We start from the raw sequence: 23,533 nt of genomic DNA, 5'->3' as shown, positions 1-23,533 counted from the left end.
TGAAGTAATGAATCTACATCAATCAGTCAACTGCCTGTGCTAACAGCTTTCAGAGTTGAAAAGAATCTCCCCAACTAAATTAACTGGTAAAAAGGTCATGTTCTGGTACCATAATCACGTGGAAACTTTTTTCAATGGAATCAGATCAATTAAAGACATTCCAACTAAGTGTGAAAAGGCTTTGCTCAATGTAGACCTCTCTTATGTGCCATTGGATAAACTGGAAGTCTATTCAGAATGACTGAAGAAGCTTGGTTATGACCCAGGGAGGCAAACTCATGAATATACCTTTCAAGGGCGGGGGTGGCCATGTCGGTCTGCAGGATGATGGCCATGGAGATGCCCATCCCAGTGATATTCCCCAGTTCTTCTACCACTGCAATTTGATGAGATAACTCCAAGCCCTGGCCTCCATACTCTGCCAAGGAGGAGAAAAGTGAGGACAGTGATGACATAAGGGCATGATACTCCTCCTTCCAGGGATGTTGGCAAGCCTGGCACTGAGATGGGTCCACACTCCCCTGTCCCTGTTTGTCCCATGAGCCCCACCATGGTGGTGTAAGTGGAGCATGTGATAGGATACCCAACAGGTGTGCTGAATAAATGTTTGTTGAATGGGAGACATTTCAGGGTCTTCTCAGTAGGTTTCCTGAATCCTGCCTCATTCTCAGGAGGGGAAGGAAAAGGGACCTCTTCCTCTCCCCATTCCTGATGAAATGGTCACCCAATGGAGCCCAAGTCTGGGTGTGGTCTTGGACTGCAATGCTCTCTAAGATCCCTGTCCCATGAAGCCCTCAGGGGTCTTTCACTGCCCTTCCCCCATCCTGTGTTTGTGCATTGGATCCTCTGAACCCAGGCAGGAGTTGACATTTGTCACTAACTTGCATGGTATTCTGTTCTGTCCTGGAGATTCAAGGGTTAGCTAAGGGCTCTTCTGACTTTTTTTGTCCTTGTCATTGTCCAGGTGGTTTTGCAATCTTGCCAAGTGACTGAAGATCATTCCAGATGGACATGGCACTGATCCCAGCACTGCCAGGAGGAGAAGAGTAGGCTGGTGTAATATCAATTGAGTTGAGACTTTCTTACTGTTTTAAAATGATTAATTAAGTGTCTTTGAGACTTACTAGGTGCTAAGCCCCAGGCCCAAACCCCAATTAGGTGCTAAACCTATGTGGGTGTGAATTGGTAACCAAGGTGGGGCCCCAGGTAGGGCTAACTAAGGGAGGGCCTAGTTTACACACGAGTCTGAGTGATAGGTTTGGAACATCAGAGGCTCTTAGACCACTTGGGTTTAAGTCGCCCCTTTGTGACGATTTTAGGTCATGTAGGTGAGTCGGATGTGTGACTCATCCTTGACCCTGAAAAAGATATAAAACCAGGGGTTGGCTTGCTATCCTTTGGAGCTCTTACCCACAGCAGTGGTGGTGCATGTGACTTTGGACCAGCCCTTGTTCTGAGCTCACAGGCTGAACCTAGATGTTGGTAACTATGAATTGTATTGGGTCTGTGTGTCAATGTTTGTAATTTGTTTAGGGCTCTCACTCGTGCTGGTATGCTGATGCAGAGACTCCGGGCAGCTGTAGCTAAGGGCCCTCCAGCTTGTAACCCGGATGCTGGGACTTTGTTAAACTCTGGTAACTATGCATTGGGATTTGAATCAGACAAGGTCTGTCTGTCCATGTTTGTAATTTGTTTTTATCTATTCCAAAGTTCAGGGTGCTGATCTTTTCCCCTGAACTAAGTGAATGATATTTGTATGCTGAATTAAAGTAAGCTTGTCAACCCCTTAACGTTGCTCTCCTTACTAAAGCAGATCAAAAGAACCTGTGCTTTTGCAGCGTGCTGGTAGCGTTCTTGTTGTTGGGCTTGTGTTGGTCTTTCATACCCACAACAGCTGTTAGCCAGATTGTTAAAACAGCTGGGCAGCTGCAAGTGTTTCTCTCTGAAAGAGTCTGATAGTCTAGTTAACACCAAGAGAGTTAAACCAGCTGTGTGATCCTGGGCAAGTCACTTAGCCACCAATTGCCTCAGTTTCCTCAACTGTAAAATGGAGGGTTATTAGGAGAATCAAATAAGATCATATTGGTTAAGTACTTAGCACAGTGACTACAAATAGTAGGCCTGCCCTGGGTCTGGCCTGTTGGGAGACCTGCCACCCCACCCTGCCAAGTCACAGATTTGCTGGCACAGACTGGGCAGATGCAGAAGACATAATTACATTTGTTGCTAGACTATAGCACTTAATCTATGAGAATAAAGACTCTATAATTGTTGAGGGGTTAGGGAAGGCCGTGTGGTGCTGTAGACAGCATGAGATTTGAAGTCAGGAGTTCTGGGTTCAAATTCTAGTTCTGTCATTTAGGATGCTATGGCCATTTCTCCACCCTGAGCCTCCATTCCCTCATCTATAAAATGAAGGCATTGGACTAGATAGAAATCTGTGGCTCTATGTCATCCCTAAGACTGGGAAAGAATGACAAAAGTCTGTGAGCAAGTACAAGCCTGAAGTTCTGATGCTGGCTGAAAATGCAGGATGTCTTTAAAGCAGGACCAGCCTGTGAGAGCCTGGAATGATGACCATCCACACACTAATCGTTGCAATGCAAATACAAATTTGGCCTTGCCCTGGAGCCTGGGTAGTGGCCTCAGAGACACCCGGCCTCTCTGCCTCTCCTTCCTTACTCAGTGCATGCCCCTCCTCTGCAGTGGGAGGGAAAGCCCTCTTTGATGGGACCTTCTTCAGGAGAGAGATGAAGGCAAATAAGTAGATTTGGGCCTTGTCTGTAAAGAAATGATCATCATGGGAGATGAATCTCAAGGAAGCCTGGAGAAAGAGAAGAGACAACGCACCTCAGGGGAATGGGAGAAGGGGGACACCCCAAACGCGAGGGCTGTGACACCCTAATATTCCAACAAAGGCGGCTGAGAAGTGAAGTCAGACGGGTAGGAGAACAAGTGGTCATGAAAACCCAGAGAGGACAGAGGATCAGCAGTGTCTAAGGCTGGACAGAGCCTGGGAACGGCCATTAGAGCGCGGTAGATCAAAGGTGTCCATATAGAGGGCACATTCATTACAGGGGGATCCAAAGCCTGGCAGCGGGATGTCATTAATAAGGCCAGCAGGACGTCAAGAAGGTGAACCACAGACTCTGCAGCAGGGTTAGGGTTTGGAAAGGACCACGGGATGGAACCTTGAGGGACAGCGGGATCGATGAAGAGGCTTTGTCGTTGTGGGTTATATTTTTAAGGTTCAGAGAGATTCGGGCATGTCTGTGAGCAGCGAGGAAGGAGACAGACTGAAGACGGGGCCGGGGGTAGAGGGAGGCGGGAAAAGTGCAGGGGCCGACTTCCAGAGGAGCCTGGGATGGATGGCGTGGAGAGCGCCTCCTCCCCACCTCCCAGTAAAGCATAGCTGGCTGCGTGGAGACAGGCTGGAGAGATGAGGGCGTTCGCAACAGATAGCCTTGGTTTTCCCTGCTGAGAGATAGGTGGATGGGGACAGAGGAGTGTTTGGGGCAGCTCCTGAAGGGAATGTTCGCCAGGTGAAAATCAAAGGGCATAACTCAGGAGGGAACTCAGGAACCAGGGGAGCTGTAGCTGAGAAGGTGGCATGGTGACCCAGCGTGAGGGACTGGCGTCCACCTTCTGACTCAGCAGTTCCTCATGTCACTAATGGCCTCCAATTCAGTATGGACATCTTCCTCACCTTCGCGCGGAGCCCCTGGGGCAGCCCCAGGGCCCAAGAGGACAAGATTCTCCAGAAACTCCGCCCCTGACGCGCATTTAGGTTTAGGGTGAGCACAGCGAAGCCCCCTGCCCCAGCTCCCGAGCGTGGTTTTCCTCCCGGTAGCAGTTCTTCCTAGGAGTCTAAGTGTTGACAAAGGGACCCCACTTTCTCCTCAGCCATCTCCTGAGTCCTGAATGCCCTCAGGGAGCAATAGAGCAGTTGGAGGAATCAAAAAATTACCTCAGGCTGTTTTTCACCATCCCTCAGGGCAGGGGGCAAGAGTGGATAGCCCTCCCTGGGATGGGCGTGGGTGTTAGCCTGGTTAGGGCATGGAGGAGCAGCCAGAGGGGCCTGGTGACAGGACGCCCCCCCCCCACCCCCGGCCCGTCTCCCTCCCTGCTCTGCGAAGAACACATCTGCCTTCGAAGTTTCCATACTTGTAGGCTGGACCCGGCAGTTGCGCATTCAGCGCAGGAAGCCCTGCTTGGAAAGGAAATATGGCCTTATCCTGATAAATATCAGGAAACTGCTTCATGTTTCCGGCTGTCTAAGCCAACTTTCCCACCCCCCACCCCCCAAATGTTGTCATGTTCTTCTAGAGCAAGGCAGAAGCTGCAGAGCTATGCATCCACCTCCCCAACTCGGGGCTTCCTCCGGGGCCTGACCCTGAACCCAGAATCCGCCCCCTCCCTTCCAAAGGCCAGGCTGGACTTTGGGGCACACACAAACATTCTGTTCCTGGTCCTGATCTGTCAACCCTAAGGTGAAGAGCAGCCTCTCGAACGGGCTGTGTGGCCAGAACTAGAAGTACAATCACCCAGAGTTCCTCCCTTCTCTTGGGCAACATCTTCCTGCCTGATAGGGCAGGAATGTCCCTGGTGTTGTGGGGGAGGGGCCCTCGATCCTCCCCATCTGTGGAGGATGTGATAGTGGCTCATGAATAGGGACCTCGTATTCTTTACCTCGGAGCGGTTTTTTTCCCTTTAGGGGGAAGAGATTGGAGGCCACAGCCTGATGGGTTTCAAAAGGTCCAAGGTTGAGTTCATGTCCAGCCTAGAGGCCATGATGGTCGAGGAGTGACCTTCAACCTCTGGCTTCAGCCATTGGAGCAGAGATAAGGGTGCATCCTGTAGCAAGACCATTTTTGGACATGAATTTGGTGCAACCAAATCGATGCTGAACAGAAACTGCCTTAACTTTGAGCCCCTCTCCCTAGAGACAACATGATGTAAGGGAGAATGTGACCACCTGCCCCACCCTCCCAGAGCCACCCCTGAACTGGTCAGGGAGAAGGTTCTGACTAAATCTTTACATATCCCTTTGTAAAAAGAGAGGTGAGTTAGAGTGGAGCGCTCAGTCACTTGAGGCTAGGCAAGAATGGAAACCACATCAGAACATGGTTTGAGTCAACAGCAATAGAGAGAGACAACCCCAACCACTCAGGAGTACCTTCAGAACCCTTGAGGGGACAGGGAGATGAAACCTACCTGATTTGGGGAGAGTGAGAGCAGATCATACTTACTACAGAGGGAGGGGAAATGATGTCTTAAAATACACTAAGAATCCCTCAGCCTAAGCCAGGCTGTCACATCCCATTAGGGAAGCACCTACAGAGATCAGATGGAAGGTCTGAGTGCACTCCTGGGCCTGCCTCCTCCTCACAATAATCCTCCTTGCCCTTTCCTATTAGTCCTCTGCGTTCTGCCAAATCAGCATTTCCTGGGCCACCATGTGCCAGAGTAATGGGATCTGTCCCCTGATGCCTGAGGTCACTGATCCCTCTGAGGTCAGACAGTTCTTGGAAATCTCCCTCCTCCAAATGCTCCAGAAAGAGGAGAAAAGTCTTTCTGGCCTCAAGAGAATGGTCCAGCTCTAGGTTCTGATCCACTCTCACTGGGACTCACAATAAGTCTCAGACTAAACTGGGTTCTGCACGAATTGCCAGGGACCATCTCCTTAAAGCAAACTATGTAGGCACATGAATTTTCAAAGACAGCTTTTGAAAGAACAGTCCACCACCCACCCACACAGTCTCTTACTTGTTGACTTGTTCACACCCAGGAAACCAGCTTCCCCAAGAATCTTGAATATGTGATGGGCTGGGAAGCAACGTTCCTCTTCCCATTTGTCCACAAGTGGGTTAATCTCCTTATCAATAATCTACAATGAAAAGAAAAACAAAAGAAATACTGTTAGAAAGATAGGATGTTTCCTGCGAGAGTTTCCATCCCGAAGGCTACATTAATCCTTAGTTCTGCCTTGTCTTCCAAGGCCCAGGCACTAGAGAGCAGGCCCATCCCATCCATATTGCTGAATATTTAAGGACCCACGTCAATCAGAAAGAAATACTATACATTTCTCTGAGGCCGAATAAATAACAAAACAGCCCCTTCACTGAATACCAAGTACCTCTCCTTTGAGAATCTAGCAGATTCAGCCACATTAGCTGTCCCAGGACTATGCTTGACACCATAATTAGTAGAAGACATTAGGGGCATGGGGACAGGGTCAGACAGGGAGCAAGGGGGACCTGGACTCAAACCCTGTTTGGCCGTATAGTGAGAACACTGGCTGTGTGACCCCAGCAATTCATTTAACCCTAGGTGTCTCGGGCCATTCTCTGAAACATGAACTGGTGGAAAGAGTTTACTGGGAGTAATTACAAGTCAACATGTGTTGCTAAAAACTAGTACATTTTCAAAAATGAGTTTCAATATTAAAATAACCACTATGCACTATTTCTCAAATAGAACATGAGTTAGACACTTTAGGTTTCAGAATACTACCTAATTTATGGATAATAATTAATTGCTAACTGGAGAAGGAAATAGCATATACAGATGAAATCAGAAGTTGAATCCCCACTTCTCCCTATGATAATTATCCATGCTACAGAAGAACTATGTACATGTGTGTGCATGTTTATGTACACATATGTTGGATTAAACACCCAGTGTTTCAATATACTTGGACAAAATCACTTGGTTATTATAATGCTGCAAAGGGTCTTCTCTTGCCCTGCTGGGGAATTGAATGATAGGTCCCACCCCTTGTGAATGTGGCCAGTCAGTGCATGCTCTGGTATGCAGGCATCTGGTCAGCCTGAGTGCCAGCTTTGGACAGCAAGAGTGGGTATGCGATTTCTCTGCTTCCTTGATGCCATGATTCAGTACTCAGTGAGTCTCCCAAAATTTGTTTTCTCCCCTTAAAAATGAAACAAACCCCTTCAAACAAGCAAGGACTCTGAGCTCTATCATAGCTACAGACCATCTAGCCAAGCAGTTTGAATTCATTTGACAATCTTTTATAATGACTAGATACCAAGCAGGCTCCATGCTGGGCATCAAGGATGCACATACACCCCAGTCCCTGCCCTTAGGAATTGTGGGAATTAAGTGAGCACCTGTCTTGTGAGAAAATTTTATTCAATTATGGGAATTGTGAGAAAACTTTATTGCACTGTTTGAATCTAGCCCTGCATGGCTGGGAAGCAGGACTACCCCTACCTGCTGCTTAGAGACCCTTAATTAAGGACCTTGGTTATGCTGACCAGAAATCTGGTCACATCCTAAGATTGGCACAAGAAGTTTTTTCATAATCACACATCTCAAGCAACTCATGTGTCTTATCTGAAAACTAGCTCTGTCTGATCAATCAGTTATTGTTTCCATGTTCCTTTGATTAAATATAGACATGGGGGATGGGGAGTGGGATGCCTCTTTTTCTGAATTCAGATAATTGTACCTGTTCACTCTCTGCCTCCCAGTTTGGAAAGCCCCTAATTCTTCCTCCAATTAGAAATCAGATTACCTAAGCTTGTATCCTGGTTTATATCCTGTTAATTGTTTACTCTTAATGCATAAAAATCTGTATCTGCCTGTAGGCAGGGTTCAGTGCCAACCCAAGGGTTCTGATTTGTTATGCAGCTGGCATACCTTGCTCACTTGAACCTTTGTTTCCTCAGTCATTTCATCTTTCACCTGCCACATCCCTCAGAAACTTATCATCTCTAGGGCTCTTAGAGAGAGGCTAATTAAACAAAGGGTTTTGATTTGATTCTATTGTTTGAAATGATCTCAAGAGAAGAATGGAAGAGTGGGGAAGAAGAATGCACTGGGAAAGGGGGAAGGATGAATGGGGGAAAGTATCTCCCCAAAGTGGAGTGAACAAGAGAGTTTATGCAATGGAGGAGCACAGGAGGGAAGCAGGCAACACTTACACTTTACTTTCATCTGAACTGGATCAAGGGGGGAAGAAAAAACATGTACAATGGGGTGCAGAAATTCACCTCACCCAACAGGGAAGTAGGAAAGGCTGAAAGGGGTGGGATAAAATGGAAGGCAGCCTAAAGGAGGGATTAATCAGAAGCAAAACAGATTTGAGATGGGGACAGGGTAAAAACAAGGGAAGGATAAATATCAGAAAATAAGATGGAGGGAAACATACAGCTATCACAACTATGAGTGTGAATGGGATGAATTCACACATGAAACAGAAGGAGACAGCAGAACAGAAATAAGAATCCAGCAATATATTGTTTATATGAAACACATTTGAAACAGATAGATATGTGTAGAGTTAAAATAAGGGGCAAGAGCAAAATCTGTTGTGCTTTAACTAAAGTAAAAAAAAAATAGGTATGACATTCATGATTTCAGACAAAACAAAAACAAAAAATAGAACCAATTAAAAGAGATAAAGAGAGAAACTTATTTTTGCTAAAACGTACCATAGACAATACCTGAAGATCAATACTGAACATATATACACTTAATAGAACAGCATCCAAACTCTTAAAGGAAAAGTTAGATGAGTCACAGGATAAAATAGGCAGTAAAGTTATGGTAGTAGGAGACCTCAATTTATCCTTCCCAGACCTAGATAAACCTGATCATAAAAAAAATAAATTAAGGAGATAGTAGAATTTTAGAAAAGTTATATATGATAGACTTCTGAAGAATAAACTGTAGAAGAGTATTTCATGTTTCATTTTCCTAATTTTTTTGTGACTGATTAACTAAATTAACCAAATCTAACCAAATTAAGCATTCTGAAAATTTCTTTGTTATAAGTAATTACAAGTCAACATGTATTGCTAAAAACTAGTACATTTTCAAAAATGAGTTTCAATATTAAAATAACCACTATGCACTATTCCTCAAATAGAACATGAGTTAGACACTTTAGGTTTCAGAATACTAATTTATGAATAATAATTAATTGCTAACTGGAGAAGGAAATAGCAAACCACTGCAGTATCTTTGCCAAGAAAACCCCATAGTCAGCATTGGCCTGCTCTGGTCCACAGGGTCAGAAAGAGTCAGACACCACTAAATGATTGAACAACAACAACGACAATCTGGGGAATAATGAACAGGAATAGAAAGGAGTATGCCTAGTTCTTAGCTATGCATGACACTTTCACAAAAATTAGCCACCTCACAAAAAAATGCAGTAAATCAGAAATATTAAATGTACCCTTTTTAGACCATAATGCAATAAAATTATTTTCAATGAAGGGTTTTTGAACCATAGACTAAACATTCATTGGAAACCAAATTACCTAATCCTAAAAAATGAGTTAAAATTATCTTTACATGTAATTAGGAAAAAATAAAATATTATTTTAAAAAATTAAAATAGGAGACAGAGTCAAGATGGAGGAGAAGAGGCAGGAAGTTGCCTGAGTTCTCCTCAGTTTCCCTTTAAACAACTTTAAATCAAGCCTCAAAATGAATCTGGAGTGACAGAACCCATAAAAGGATGGATTTTTCCAGCCCAATTTTCCAGCCCAAGATAACTTAGAAGGATTGCAGGAAAGGTCTCTCTCACTTGGGTAAGAGAGAGAGAGAGAGAGAGAGAGAGAGAGAGAGAGAGAGAATAAACAGGGAAAAAATAAGATGGAGGGAAAGACAGTTAGTAATCATAACTATGAATGTAAATGGAAATAAACTCTACAATAAAATGGAAATGGATTGCATGGTAGATTAAAAATCTGAATCCTACAATATATTGTTTACAAGAAACACACCTGAAACAGAGAGACACACAGAGTAAAGGTAAAAAGCTGGAGCAGAGACTATTATGCTTCAGTTAAAATGAAAAAAAGCAGGGGTAGCAATCTAATCTCAGACAAAGTAAAAGCAAAAATAAATCTAATTAAAAGAGAAAAGGAAAGAGACTACACCTTGCTCAAAGGTAGCCAAGACAATGAAGTAATATCAATACTAAACATATGTACACCAAATGATACAGCATCCAAATTTCTAAAGGAGAAGATAAATGAGTTAGAGGAGGAAATAGACAGTAAAACTATAATTGTGGGGGACCTCACCTTACCCCTCTCAGAACTAGATAATTCTAACCACCAAAAAAACAAGAAAATTAAAGAGGTGAATATAATTTTAGAAAATCTAGATATGGTAAACATCTGGAAAAAATTGAATGGGGATAGAAAGTAATATACCTTTTTCTCAGAAGCACATGGCACCTACACAAAAACTGATCATGTATTAGGGCATAAAACCTACCCTAAATGCAGAAAGGCAGAAATATTAAATGCATCCTTTTCAGATCATGATACAATAAAATTACATTTAGTAAAGGCCCAAGGAAAGATATCTTAAAAGTGTATCAGAAACAAAATAATCTAAACCTAAAGAATGAGTAGATCAAAGAACAAACCATAGAAACAATCAATAATTTCTTCAAAGAGAATGACAATAATGAGATAACAAACCAAAATTTATGAGATGCAGCCAAAGCAATACTTAAGAGAAATTTTATATCTCTAAATGCTTACATCAATAAAACAGAGAAAGAACAGATTGATGAATTGGGCATTCAACTAAAAAACTAGAAAAATAACAAATTTAAAATCCCCAATTAAATGTCAAATTAGAAATCCTAAAATCAAAGGGGAGACTAATAAAATTGAAAGTAAGAAATACTATTGAACTAATAAATAAAACTAAGATCTGGTTTTATGAAAAAAAAAAAACAAGAAAAGATATAAACCTTTGGTTAATTTGATTTGAAACAAAAAAGAAGAAAGCCAAAATACCAGTATCAAAAATGAAAAATTGAATTCACCACCAATGAAGAGATTAAAGCAATAATGCAGAAACTTTGTTTTACATGACTACACATATTTGTAATGGCTTTTGTTTTTCTTGCCTTCTTTTTGGTTGGGGGAGAGAGGGAAGGAAGGAGAGAACTTGGCACTGGGGTGCGGGTGGAGTAAAAGAATTTAAAAGTCTCTGTGATTTAAAGAAGAAAAGAAAGCCGTTGCTACAGCTATGTCACTGGGAAAGCCACTCCCACTCTCTCACTGCCAATGTAGGATGCAGCTGTGTACTGTCCAAGCCAAACAGAAATCCATCCTCCCTCCAACAAGCCTTTTTGCCTGAAGCAAGCAATAAAGGAGGTTGAGGTTGAGCTCTTTGCCATCTGGTATGCAGGACAAAAGGTCAGCTTCCTTGGAAGCCAAGATCTCAGGGTGCCCTATGGCCTCCAGAACTGGAGTGTAGAAGAGTGAGCATGCCCCCTTTTCTGGGCATCAAAGGAGATTAAGAAGAACTGGGCCCGACAGACTGGTCAGTCCAGCGGGGAGGGCAGCTTGAGGTGGAGGTAGAACCGACAACTGGCAATTGATTGGATAAGGGAAGAATCTGACTGATTCTAAGGTTCCAACCTTGAGTGCCTGGAGGGCAAGGGTGCCTGAAATGACTTCACCATGAAGATTACTCAGGCTTTGGTTCCCTCACACCTTCTCAACTCTCCCTCCCAGACCTGTCCCCTCTGAATGGAGGGTGAAGCAAAGCCTTCTTTGTTAGAAGGCTCATAACCTTCCAGGTGATTGTGATGCATAGCTTTGGCTCCATGGAACATTCTGCCCCAGTATTGGGTACGTCGGGGCACCCCACACACACTAGATTGTAAACTCCCTGAGAGCAGGGAATGTCCCTCTTTTTTATTTGTGACCCCAGTACTTAGCACAAGTGCCTGGTACATTACTATATACTTAATATTTATTGAATTGATTGCTTGGGGCAATATTATGTGTTCTGTTCTGTAAGGGTGCTGTTTGAGAAGCCTAAAGCAATCCAGATGATGATGTGTAGGGTAGCACCCAAACACAAGTGAATGTTTAATTAAAAGCCAGAATGTCCAAATGGAGAAAATGATGGACTTGGAATTCCAAAGGCCTAGGTTGAAATTCCACCTCAGCCACCTACTAGCTTCTGTGACCTTGGGAAAACCACTTGGCTACTCTGAGGCTTCATTTCTCCATCTGTAGAATGGGATAATGGCTGAGGTCTTTATCTCACAGGGCTGTCTTGAGGACTAGACAAGTTAATGGCTATAAAGTGAACTCTGAACTTTAAGATGCTGCATAAATATCAGAGATCCCGAGGACAAACTCAGCACAGGTAGAATCTGAAGGTGGGTAGCAAAGGAGAAAACACAGTGAGTACCCTCGCAAGTTACAAAGTGTGAAGTGCCTCCCCTCCTCCTCCCCTGTCCCCCGAGGAAACCCAGGTTCCAGCCAAATTGAGTCATGGGGGTAGAGGTCAGTGCCAATGAACAGGTGCCCTGCCAACTTCTTCCAGGATGTTCAAAGCAGTAGCCCCTGAATAGGGCAAGAAGGAGAATCAACCCTGTCCCTGCTCTAGCCAAACACAATTGTGTCTTAAGTGAAAAACGCAAAAGCCTGAAACAATACCCGAGATAGGCACAGGAGAATGAAGGCATGCCCAGTTGGATCATGTACAGAGGAAAGTAGCCAGCATGGCAGTGAGGAGACTAGACAATAGACCAGGTGAAGAGGTGAAGGAGGAGGGAAGAGGAAGAAGAGGAGGAAGAGGAGAATCATTTTTCACTCATATACAACTTCTTGTGACCCCAGTTGGGGTTTTCTTGACAAAGGTACTGCAGTGGTTTGCCATTCCCTTCTCCAGCTCATTTTTACAGATTAGGAGACAGAGGCAAATGGTAACTTGCCCAGAAAGAGAGTATGTTCCAGATACCCATTTCTGAGACAAACTTTTCCCGGTCACTAGGAGTGTCCACCAGCAAACATGCTCTTTGATTTGTAACAAATAAATAAACAAGTCTCTGGGCATGTCAAACAATGGAAGTGCTCTTTTATTTGTAACAGATAAACAAATGTCACCCCTATGTGTGGAATGCTCATACTTGCCACAACAAACATCAAGCTGGAGGACTCATTCTCATACTTCTCCCAGAAGAAGACAAAAGGGAGCCCCAAAATTGCCAGAAAGAAAGCTGGTTTTCTAAAAGGTGTTTGAGGGAAACTCGGCCTTTTCAGAAAAGACCCCTCTGGGTTTGTTTTTTTGAAATCAACCCAAAGAATGTTAGGTAATCACAGGCATTGACCTGCTCAAACCACTGGAAAACTGCCCAGGGAACAGGGTTCATGCACTCCATTGTCACAGACTCAGATTGGGGCTCCCTGTGATCTGGTCCTAACTATAGACCTTGGGAAAAGGAAGGTCCTTGAAGTCCAGCTGTTTCACCTGATCCCTAACAGAAGGGTCTACTCAGGAATCAGCCCCACAAGAGCCTGAATTTCCTTTGGGAGTAAGCCCAGAGTTGAGGATGGGGGGCAGTAGAAAGCAAACCAACCTGATGTTTGACAACCTCGGCAACCACACTGGGATCTGGGACAAAAGTCAGTGGGCTCAATAATATCACTCTGCCTCCACTTGTTAGATTTTTGTGGGGCTTTCTGTCTGCAACTAAACAAACAAGAAACAAGGGCTCTCAGCCAGCTCACAAGAGAAAGAGCAGAAAGTTTGGCTGGGAATTCAAGGTAAATTTGTCTCCCTGTTGCCAATGCAAATATTCTACCTGGGTAAGAAGTATTCAGCTTTCAAAATCACTGGCAAATGCAGCTGAGCTGCTGTGACTCTGTCCTTGCAGCCCAGCCAGGGCTGCTCTGAGGGCCTCCACTTTGTGCCAGCTATCCGTCCCCTCCTGGCTCTGCTGCTAGTTGCGGGACCCCCTCCCCAATACAGTACCTCCCTGGCTGCTGATTTGCTTGTGTTGGTCTCCTCAGCCCTTAGGACAGTGCCTGACATTCAAAGAGCCCTTACATTTTTTTCCTCTTCTTTCTAGGGCTTCAGATCATAGAACATATTCCTGATGGTGCTTGTCATGCTTCTTCTGACTGGATCCTCCACAGCCTTTGAGGGTAGGTGGCATGAATATTGTTATCCTAATTATACAGACTACAGTAAGGGGGAAGGGAAATAGGAAGGAATACAAAAGACAGACCAGCAGAGACCCGGAGAGCTACAGAGACAACAGAGATAGAGATGACAGAGAAAGAGACAGCAAAGGAATAAGAGAAAACATTGGCAAAGGCTGGGAAAGAGACAGGCAGAAAGAGAGACACACAGAGACTGAGAGAGACAGACAGAGACAGAGAAAGAAACAGAGAGAATGAGAGAAACAAAGAGAGGGACACAGACAGAGAGAAGAGTGTGTGAACTGAGTTGCCAGAGGTCACTCAGCTGGCAGCACCAGACATAGAACATCTCCTGTCTCCCACACCAGAAATCTGGCCACGACCCCACAGGGCCTTGAACAAAGTGCCTGCTGCCCCACCCCCACCCCCGCCCCAGCTACTCGAAGGCACTAGCCCCATGTCTTGATGATGCCTAATTTAGTACCCACCACACCGAGGCCTACCCCCTGAAAAGCTCAAAGAAATAGCCCCTTTCCGCGGTAGGTCGGAACCCGCTGGACATCCAAGGTTACCCCTTAATACGAAGGAGACCAAAGAGCCAGCCTGGTAAGGGGAAGGTCAGGCCTCTGCCTGCATTGTAGCACTCAGCACAGTAACGGGTCCTTCCAGCCTTGGCTTCTGCTCCCTTGGGGGAATTCCCCAGAGGGTCAGAGTTAGCCGGCAAGTCAGGCTCGGTTTACAGCTGAGCAGAGACCCTCCTGTCAGGTTCCCAGAGCCGGCTGGGGGCTCAGGGCCTCAGCTATGACCAAAGGAAGGGCAAGAAAGGAAGAAGAAAGGAGGAGGGCGAAGGGGGGGCGCTTCCGGGAGTTGGTAGGGGCTCTCCTTGGACTGGTGGCCGCTGCTACCTTCCGCAGGGAAGCCCGTAGGGCACGGTGCTCCTCCGTGTAGCTCAGCGGGTCTGCGCTGCTGAGGCTGCCGCCTTCCTGAGCAGTCCCTGGGGAGGAGTGATGAGAGGAGCTGCGGCGGATGCCCCTGGGGATCCCTAGAAAAAGGGACTGGGCCGCCTCTGCGCTCCTCAGCCAGCGCCCAGCCAACGCAGCGCAGCAGCGGGCCATGATGTATGGAGATACTAGGGAGGGTTCACTGAACCCAGGAGTACCAGAGAGGCCAGCGGGCTAGGGACTGGGCCAGCATGGGGCGGGGCTTCAGCTCCCAACATCTTCCTGCCAGGCCACCTGTGCCACCCACCTCCCTCCAGTCAGCTCCTCCCAGAACAAAGTGCATCTACCCCCTGGTCCGCAGGCAGCCACCCCCCCAGGCTCAGGGAACATCCTGACTGCCTCTCCTCTCCCAGCCTACGAGAACCCAAGCCCGGCTTTGGCAGAGAGGGAGGAGTGAAAAGGGGAGACAGAGCTTTATTGGGGGAAAAGAGCAGTGAAGGTGAAGGCGGGGCGTTGTCAGAGCCACGTGGAGGGTTCTAAATCCTTTCCTGCAGCCCAAGGGCGGGGGTGGAGGACGGCCTCCGGAATCTACCTCTGGAGACACCCGATCATAGTGTCAGAGCTTTAGCGTTTCCCAGCAAAGCCGCGGGGAAATACACACTTGCGAATATGTCCAAGGCCTGGGTAGAGCCTTGGCCTTGGCCTTGCTTGGAACCCCGGGGGAACTGCTCAGGAGAGCGTGCAGCCTGCTTTCTCCTTATACGGATTCTTGTCTTCCGGGATGCCCTTCACCAGTGGGTCTTCGCCACAGCGCGCCTCGATGTACTTCTTTATTTCTTCGGAACACTTGGAAACCTGAAAGCAGAGAAGAATGCGTCATATGGAACAGCCTGAGGAGGCCACCAAAGGCCCGGCTCTCCCGGCCGAGCTGCCAGTGCCCTCTCAGAAAGCCTTCCATCTCCTGTCTACCTGGCCCTCTGTATGTAGTCTGCCCATCAGACTGTGAGCTCCCTTGGGCAGACTTGGCCTTTTCTCTTAGCTTCAGGGCTCAACAGCACACAGTTGGTGCCTAATAAATGCTTCTTGGCTTGACTGAACGTCAAATGGGTGCAAGGCTCCAAAGACACTAAGAAGCCACAGAACCTTCTCCTGTGGAAGCTGCCAAAATTTCCAATTCACATGAGGAGAGAAAGAGCCTGTTTCCAACACTTGACAGCTAGGCCTCAATTCCTTTACTTCTCCCAGATTTCTGTTCTTTCCACAATTCCCCTGCAAGGTTATAGCCTGCTTTTAAGCTCTTCTACTGGTGAGTGTGGACTGGAATGTGGTACTCTTGCCCTATTGTTCGGTCATGTCCAACTCTTTGTGACTCCATTTGGGATTTTCTTGGCCAAGATACTGGATTGGTTTGCCATTTCCTTCTGCAGCTCATTTTACAGGTGAGGAAACTGAGGCAAACAGGGTTAAGTGACTTGGCCAGGGTCACACAGCTAGTAACTCTCTGACTCCAGGCCAGGCACTCTATCCACAGTGCCACCTACCTGTCTCAGACCATTTGTTAGAGGTTACAAAAACTTGGAAAATTACATCTGCCCTTAAGGAGCAAATGTTCTGCTATCCTGTGTGCATAGTTTAGTAAACAGGAAAACCTGAGGTGGAACATTAACCATGGGAACATTAGACATTGCCCTTCAGAAAGGAAGTAGCCCTGCAAAGGAATTCTGATAAATGCTCATCCATGCAGTCTTTGCTTGACTACTTCTGCAGAGGGGGAACCTGCCGCCAACCCTAACTCCACCTCTATCTTCACAGTTCTCAGCTTTTCTTCACATCAGACCTTCCTACCCACTGCTCCACTCTCTGCCCTCTGGGGCCAAGCAGAACTGAGCAGAATCCTTCACATCCTAGTCCTTCAAATGCTCAGAGACAGTTCACATGTCACCCTTAAGCTTCTGTTTTCTAGCCTAAATAAGGCCAATTTCTTCAACCAGCCTTCCTAGAGCACAGATTTAAGGCTTTTCACTGGTCACCTACCCTGACACTCTCCAGCTTCTTTTTTTTTTTTGGAGGGGGTAAGGCAGGGCAATTGGGGTTAAGTGACTTGTCCAAGGTCACACAGCTAGTACCTGTGTCAAGTGGCTGAGGTGGGATTTGAACTCAGGTCCTCCTGACTCCAGGGCCGGTGCTCTACTCACTGCACCCCCTAGCTGCCCTACTCTCCAGCTTCTTAATGTCCTAATACCCAGAGAGAGAGGACTGGGCACTGGACCTGTCACTTCGCTGGTCTAGAGAATTTCTGGGAGAGGAAACTCTCTCTACCAATGCATGGCAACACCTACCTTGCAACTTACCAGCTTAGATAGTTGCTTAAAACAGTGAGAGGCACGATGACTTGCCTAGGGTCATACATCCAGATAGGTCTCAAGTGAGACTTGAACTTCCAAGGAGATAAAATGTGTGAAGCACTTAGCACATATTTGGTGGTCAATAAGTGCTGCTTTCCTTCTGTCCTGACTTGGAAGCATGCTCTTTAGCTGCCATGCCACACTGTTTCCAGCTGAACACAATATTGCAAAGTAGTCTGACCAGGGCAGAGTGAAGTAGGTCTCTTTGCAGCCTGTCCCTGGATACTCTCCCAGGACTGCATTCACTGTCTTACCCACCACATCACCAGGCCCTTCCCAGTCACCTCCAAGCCATGTTGCCTGCACTCCGGCAATGCCCATCCTCCCCACCATCCTCCAACTGGAATTTGGACCCCACTGGGAACCTGAGCTGGAACTGGTGAGTTTTGCCTCATCTTGTCTGGTCCTGGGTCCACCATACCACTTCCTGACCATCTCTAAAACATGCTAACCCCCTGATTTCCAACTCCATTAGTCACCCCAGAGGAAAAGGCATCGGGGAGTTGTGATCTTAACCTTTGGAGCGATGCTTTCATTGACAAAGTCCTGGCTCCAGGGTTAGGAATGACCCACATTTCTTAATATGTCTCCCTCAGGACCAAGAGCAGGGATTTATCTAGAATCCTGCCATAGGGTAGATGTTCAGTCTGGGGCCATCATTTGGATTTTGCTCTTTGAAAGCTAAATGTCTCCCCATTTGAGCTCTGACCTTGACATCCCTATCCCCAAGATGCTACCGAAAGATATTCCTTTCAACAAACATTTGCTGCTAAGTACCTGCAAGCCACTGAGATAAAATTGATGTAGTTGGTACCCTCAAGAGGCTTACAGTCTAATAGGAGGGATGAAACATGTAAAGAAGCTTGAATAAGTGAGGTTGGGGGAGAGGAAGAACATTAAAGCCTCCTGACAGATTCGAGGAGATTATTAGATCAGACATCATACAGCCCTCTATAACTGAAAGTATCTGGGAAAGTTCCATGGAAGAGGCAGTGTCTGTACTGGTCCATCAGAAGAACTACTTGGACAAGCAATGGCAAGGAGCAATCTGTCCTAGACATACACTGAGACAAGAGATGCCCCAGCAGGATTGGAGAACAGCAAGTATATAGAGTATGCAAAAGGGAATATGATCAAATATGACTGGAAAGGAAGGTTGGAGCCTGACCTCATAGAGCCTTGAATGCCAGGATGAGTCATCATTTTAATCAGTATAAAATAAATAGGGAGCTACCAAAGATGATCCAGGAGATCAGACCTGTCCCTTGAAAAAGTTGTTGATTAAAGGGAGCTAAAAGATGTCTTGGAGAGGCAAGAGAAAGGAGGCAGAGTGGCTAGTGAGGAGTTGGTGGCTCTCAAAATATCCCAGATGAGAGGAGATGAGGACCTGAATTACAGAGGTAACCATGGGAGCAGAGAGAAGGGGCCAGATTCAAGAGATGACATGGCAGCTGGACTGATCAGACTTGCTTGGCTTTCAATGAAAGGCAATGGGAACAGCTGGTGGTGCCCTCCATAGAGCTACTTTGGAAGAGACCATTTAGAGACATAGGAATTGAGGACTACATAGGCTGGGAAGAAGGAGGGCAGACATGGACCCACATTCCAGGGGAGAGTTTGTCTTCCTAGAAGTGGTATTTGAAGCCATGACAGAAGATGCAAACAGAAAAGGAGGGAATGTAGAAACAGGAGACAACTGAGGAATGATTCTTGAGGGGCATCCATACTGAGGAGCTAGAAGAAGGGAAAAAATAGCAAAGCAGGCCAAGAAGGACCATTCAGAAAAGAGGCTGGAGAACTAGGCAGGAAGTGAAAACAGAAGTTGCAAGGATAGGACAAGATCATTGGGCTGGGTCTCAAAAGCCCTGACTCTGCCCCCACATCCTGAGGTGAAACTAGACAAGCCTGTTCACCTCTAAGGGACTCAGTCCCCTCATCTGTAAAACGAAGCAATTGGGTTAGGCAGCCTTTGGGGTCCTTTCCAGTTCTGCTATTTTGATAATCTCAGTGGAGAGAGAGAGACAGAGACTGAGACAGAGACAGAGAGACAGAGAGAGAGAGAGAGAGAGAGAGAGAGAGAGAGAGAGAGAGGTGTCTGATAGTTGCATAATATCTCCCTCATTCCCATGGAAAAAATCAAAATAACCACATTACAGGAAGCATTATGGGCTTTTTGGGTGTTCCAGGAAGCTGGAAGCTGGCTCAGTCACTGTGTGACTCTCCCAAAAGGCAGGTCTTTGGGAAAAATACACCCCATCATACAGTCCTCTATAAACAGGAGTTGTCTCCAGGCACAGCCCAAAGCCAGATATGACCCGAAGAACACCAAGCCTGGAGCCCTTAGCCTTCCTAATTACACTGTAAGTTAGTGCAGCAAGAATTGATTAAGCTCTTACCTTGTGCCAAGCACTGTGCTAGGCCCTGGGGACCCAAAGACAACACTAAAACACTCTTTGCCTTCCAGGAACTTGGGGGGCAAGAAGGAAGGAGAAAGGAGGTGAAATGTCACATAAACATCTAAGTACAGAATGAGCCTAGCTGTGGCCAAACTCCCCAGCTAATCCCCAGGAGACTACCAAGTGCAGAGGGAAGCCCACAGCACCTCCCTAATGTTATTTCGTTCTGTGGAGAAAATCTTGGTGTCAGCACAGTCCCCTCGGAATCCCCATGCCTCTTTGCTCCCTTGGGCTTGAATCCACTGGCATTTTGAATGAAGGAAACCATTTATTTTATGTTAAGAAATGCTTATTGATTGAGAGATTAAGGGAAGAAAAGTTATCTCCTCAAAAGATTCCTGGAAAGGGCTCTTGCGAGGAGGGGATTTGAATATTTCTGCCTTGGGGGCCAGTTCCCTGAGGTTGGGCCTGGAACCTTTCCCGTCCCTTCCACCATATTCTCGAGAAAAAGGGACTTGGTATGGAGCAGAGGAACTCTGAGATGCCCTAGCGATGGGAGTCTGGGGGAAGCAAACCTGAGGCTCTCTCCTGTGTTCTAGAGATGGGGAAAGCCTACATCCCCTAGGAGTCTCCGCGTTAGCCTCTAAGCCCTTGGGGCAGGGCTGGAAGGACTCGACCCCACAGATCCTCCCGGGAGTGGAGGCCTCGAAGTTCTCCTTCAAGCGGGCTGGGAACAAAGAGCTTCCTGACCTTATGTCCAGTACTCCATTCCCATCCGCCCTCACCTCACACATCTTCCCTCATCCAGGCCGCTCCCCAACTGGCTCCTCCCTCCCATCTCAGCCTGGAGAGACCTCGAAGGCCAGCGAGGATTGCTCCTCCTCATGAAACCAGCTCCTGGCCCGTGGTCTGGGTTACGGGGATGGGGGGTCACCTGCTGCCTCTGCAGCTTCGCCTCCTTCCGGAGCTGCGCCACCTCCATCTTTAGCTTGTCCTTCTCCGAGAGGTCTTCGACGTGGACTGCCGGCATCTTCTCTCTGCGGAAGGTGAAGGAAGGGGCCCTCTGAGCTCCAACCCGGACCCGGAGCCGCCTCGCTAGCAGGGCTTGGGAAGGTCCGCCCAGAGTGTGATCTGCGCCTCCATCCGCCCCGTCCCAACTCACTGCCATCTGGGCATGGGGCCCTAGTGCCCCAGCTCTTCCTGGGCACGGCCTCCTCTCCCAGCTCCCAAGGGTCCGGGTGACCGCCCACGATCCGCGCGCCCAGTCCCATTCTACCTCGGTAGAGTCAGAGCCCAGATTCTCAGTTCTCGGCAGAGACACCCCTCCAGGCTCCTAGCACCGCGTCTACCCCTGCTCTGGGATCCTCCAAGGGAGGAACCCCCCAAACACACACACACACAGACACACAGAGAGAGAGAGAGAGAGAGAGAGAGAGAGAGAGAGAGAGAGAGAGAAAGAAAGAGAGAGAGAGAGAGAGAGACTGCGCCTCCTCACATCTGGGCCAATCCCACTGCCATGGGGTCGCAGCACCCCAGCTTCTTAGCTCCTCACGGCCACAGACCCCACCCAGCCCCGGAGGACCTGGGCACGGCTTCCATCAAGTCCTCGGAATGCCCCACACTCCAGACCTTCCCGCTGTTCTTCCCCAGGGGCAGCGAGGCTCGTGATTTCCAGCTCCCTGAACCTCGTCCCCTTCCGGCTCCTGGCGCCCCATCCACTTAGGCCTCGTGAGGACCGAAACCCTGAATCTCCCCCAGGTCTTTTATGACCTTTGGAGCCTTATCCCAGAAGGGGTCCAGGGCCCTTACGGGGGACCTACCGGGGGAGGGGGGCAGGACAGCTGAGGAGTGAAGGGGTTACCCACCGGCCTCCCAGGCCACTTCGCAGAGTGCTGGCGGTCCCCGGGTCTGAATCACCGGATCCCAGACTTAAACCTGGGAGGACTTTGGAGATCCTGGAGTCTTCTTCCCTCTTCCAAGCCCTCCTCGCTCCCAACCCAACCCTTACAACGGAAGAAACCCTGACAAGTAAGCTACAGAGGGAGAGTGACTTGCCTGAGGTCACTTAGCTAGTTAGTAGTACAGTCACGTTGGGAATCCAGGATCTCTGCTGCCAGCTCTCTGCTTACTGCACTGCCGGTCTGGACCCCGGACCCAAGAGCAGGGAGGAAACAGGTCAGAGGCTTGGGGCTGGGTTTCTTGTTTTTTTGTTACATCCGGGCTTTGTGTGTGAATCAAGGAAGAGGATGAGGCCCTTTGGGAACCCTGGTCCCCTATCGGGGTCCTCCTTCCCTCTCGCCCCAGCCTCCACACCGCTCCCCCCCCCCCACTCCAGCCAATTCTAGTTTCCCTGGGGCAGGGGCGGGAAGGCGGCTGAGGAGGGGAGGTTGGGAGGTGGCTGTGGTTGGGAGTCAGCTGATAGGGCAGAGTCCCTTCTTGTTGGATCCCTAACATTCCTGGTTTGGTTTTCCAAGGACCTGATATCAGCCATGTGTAACTGGGGCCCCCAGGGGACTCAGTCTGAAGGCAAAAACTGGTTAGCTGGATCTGGGACACCCTGTGAACCACTTGATAATTAAGGAGAAGTGGGGGAAGGCTAATAAAGGCAATAAACACCGGCAGGTTAGAAAGCCCTTTCAAGAATACACTTTTATACCCACTGTCTTGTTTGATCCTCAACATGACCTAGTGAGCACACCTGCAGGTGTCATTATGACTGTTTTTTTCATTTGGGGAAACTGAGTCACAGAGAGATGAAGTGGCTTCCCATGGCTAACACAGCAGCCTCTGAGGAAGAACTTGACCAGGGGTCTGCCTGAAGCCAGGACTCTTTCAGTAGAAAGAGGTAACACTACCTATGGACAGCCCATCCTTCCCCCACACCTCCAATACTCCTCCAGCACAGTCTATGGACAGTCCTCCTAGCCCCTTCCCCTCCAGCACCCTCTCCCCCACTGCCTATGGACAGTCATCCCCTTCCTCCACCCCCTCCAGCACACACACACACACACACACCCCTCCTGCTGCTGGTTTGATGGTTTTGTGTGCCATACATCTGCCTGGAAGCCCTCGGATTGTTTATCCTGATGTCTGGAGAAGACGCTGCTTTCTGGAAGGCTCTGCCAGAAACAGAACCAAACAGAAACTCAGAGCTTTTTTTGAAATTCAGAATTTAATAATCATCAAATACAAAGGGTGTCTCCACAGACAAGGTAGAACAGGAAGAGACGCTTCCTATGGATCTGGAACCTATGGATCTCTTCTGTCTGGTTCACTTTTCTTTGTTAGTCTCTAAGAAGTTGGACCTGCAGCTTTGCGTGCTGTTAGGCTTGACTGCCAGCTTCCTGACCTTCCTTCTGTTCTCAGCATTTTTGAAAAGGGTACCTCAATGCCCTTCTCCTTTATTTTTTAAAAATCTCATCTTGGGCCATTCTAACTCCCCCACCCTTCACCCTCTGGGAGGGGGGAAGGAAAAAGAAAGCCCTTGTAACTAATATGCACAGTCAAGCAGAACTAACTGACTTTGGCTGTGTCCTAATATGGACAGCTCATTCTGCTTCTTGGGCCCATTGCCTGTGTGTCAGGATGACGGCAGAATGCTTCATTATTCTATGCTTGATCACTGCACTGAACAACTCAACTTTTAAGATGTAAAAGCACCAGGTGAACCCTGTATGGGCCCTCAGTTGTCAAAGGACCAGCCCAACCAGGTGCATTCACCATGCGGAGGGTGGTTAGCATTTTCGGGACCTCTGGGAGTGGCTCCTTCAGTCTCCACCCTAGCTCCTCCAATCTTGGAGGCCCCTTCCCTATGGCCTACAGACAGTCCCTTAAAGCCTTAAAGGCCCTTC

The 23,533-nt window shown here is 47.5% G+C and overlaps 2 protein-coding genes across 3 annotated transcripts in view; both read right to left on the bottom strand.

Moving 5' to 3' along the window:
• LOC118830788 (probable acyl-CoA dehydrogenase 6) overlaps window positions 1-15,292 on the bottom strand; it is a 31,773-nt gene extending 16,481 nt beyond the window's left edge. The window contains 4 exon segments of the mRNA XM_036737731.1: window positions 289-418; window positions 5,767-5,887; window positions 14,846-15,100; window positions 15,102-15,292. Of these exon segments, the coding sequence (XP_036593626.1) occupies window positions 289-418; window positions 5,767-5,887; window positions 14,846-15,100; window positions 15,102-15,224 (629 nt within the window). The 5' untranslated portion in view covers window positions 15,225-15,292.
• A 45-nt stretch (window positions 15,293-15,337) lies between these two features.
• On the bottom strand, window positions 15,338-22,028 carry LOC118830789 (guanine nucleotide-binding protein G(I)/G(S)/G(O) subunit gamma-11-like). 2 transcript variants are annotated; one of them, XM_036737732.1, is made up of 3 exons: window positions 21,738-22,028; window positions 20,617-20,719; window positions 15,338-15,736 (listed from the first exon to the last, which is right to left on the bottom strand). In XM_036737732.1, exons 2-3 carry the CDS (start codon window positions 20,710-20,712, stop codon window positions 15,611-15,613), a joined length of 222 nt encoding a protein of 73 aa, XP_036593627.1. In that variant the 5' UTR covers window positions 20,713-20,719; window positions 21,738-22,028; the 3' UTR covers window positions 15,338-15,610. The 2 variants fall into 2 exon arrangements, with proteins under 2 accessions (XP_036593627.1, XP_036593628.1); XM_036737733.1 differs by lacking the exon at window positions 21,738-22,028 and adding an exon at window positions 21,548-21,696.
• Window positions 22,029-23,533: the final 1,505 nt, after the last annotated feature.

Source organism: Trichosurus vulpecula, chromosome 9, assembly GCF_011100635.1.
Source record: "Trichosurus vulpecula isolate mTriVul1 chromosome 9, mTriVul1.pri, whole genome shotgun sequence".
NCBI classification, from domain to species: Eukaryota; Metazoa; Chordata; class Mammalia; order Diprotodontia; family Phalangeridae; genus Trichosurus; species Trichosurus vulpecula.
This window is presented reverse-complemented; position numbering and strand designations above follow the sequence as displayed.

Bases quoted from the DNA above. Each gene is read 5' to 3' on its own strand.
- LOC118830789 (XM_036737732.1), bottom strand. From the start codon at position 20,712: ATGCCGGCAGTCCACGTCGAAGACCTCTCGGAGAAGGACAAGCTAAAG. The intron at 15,737-20,616 runs GTGACCCCCCAT...CTCTGCTTTCAG, and splicing joins CGAAGCTGCAGAGGCAGCAG to GTTTCCAAGTGTTCCGAAGA.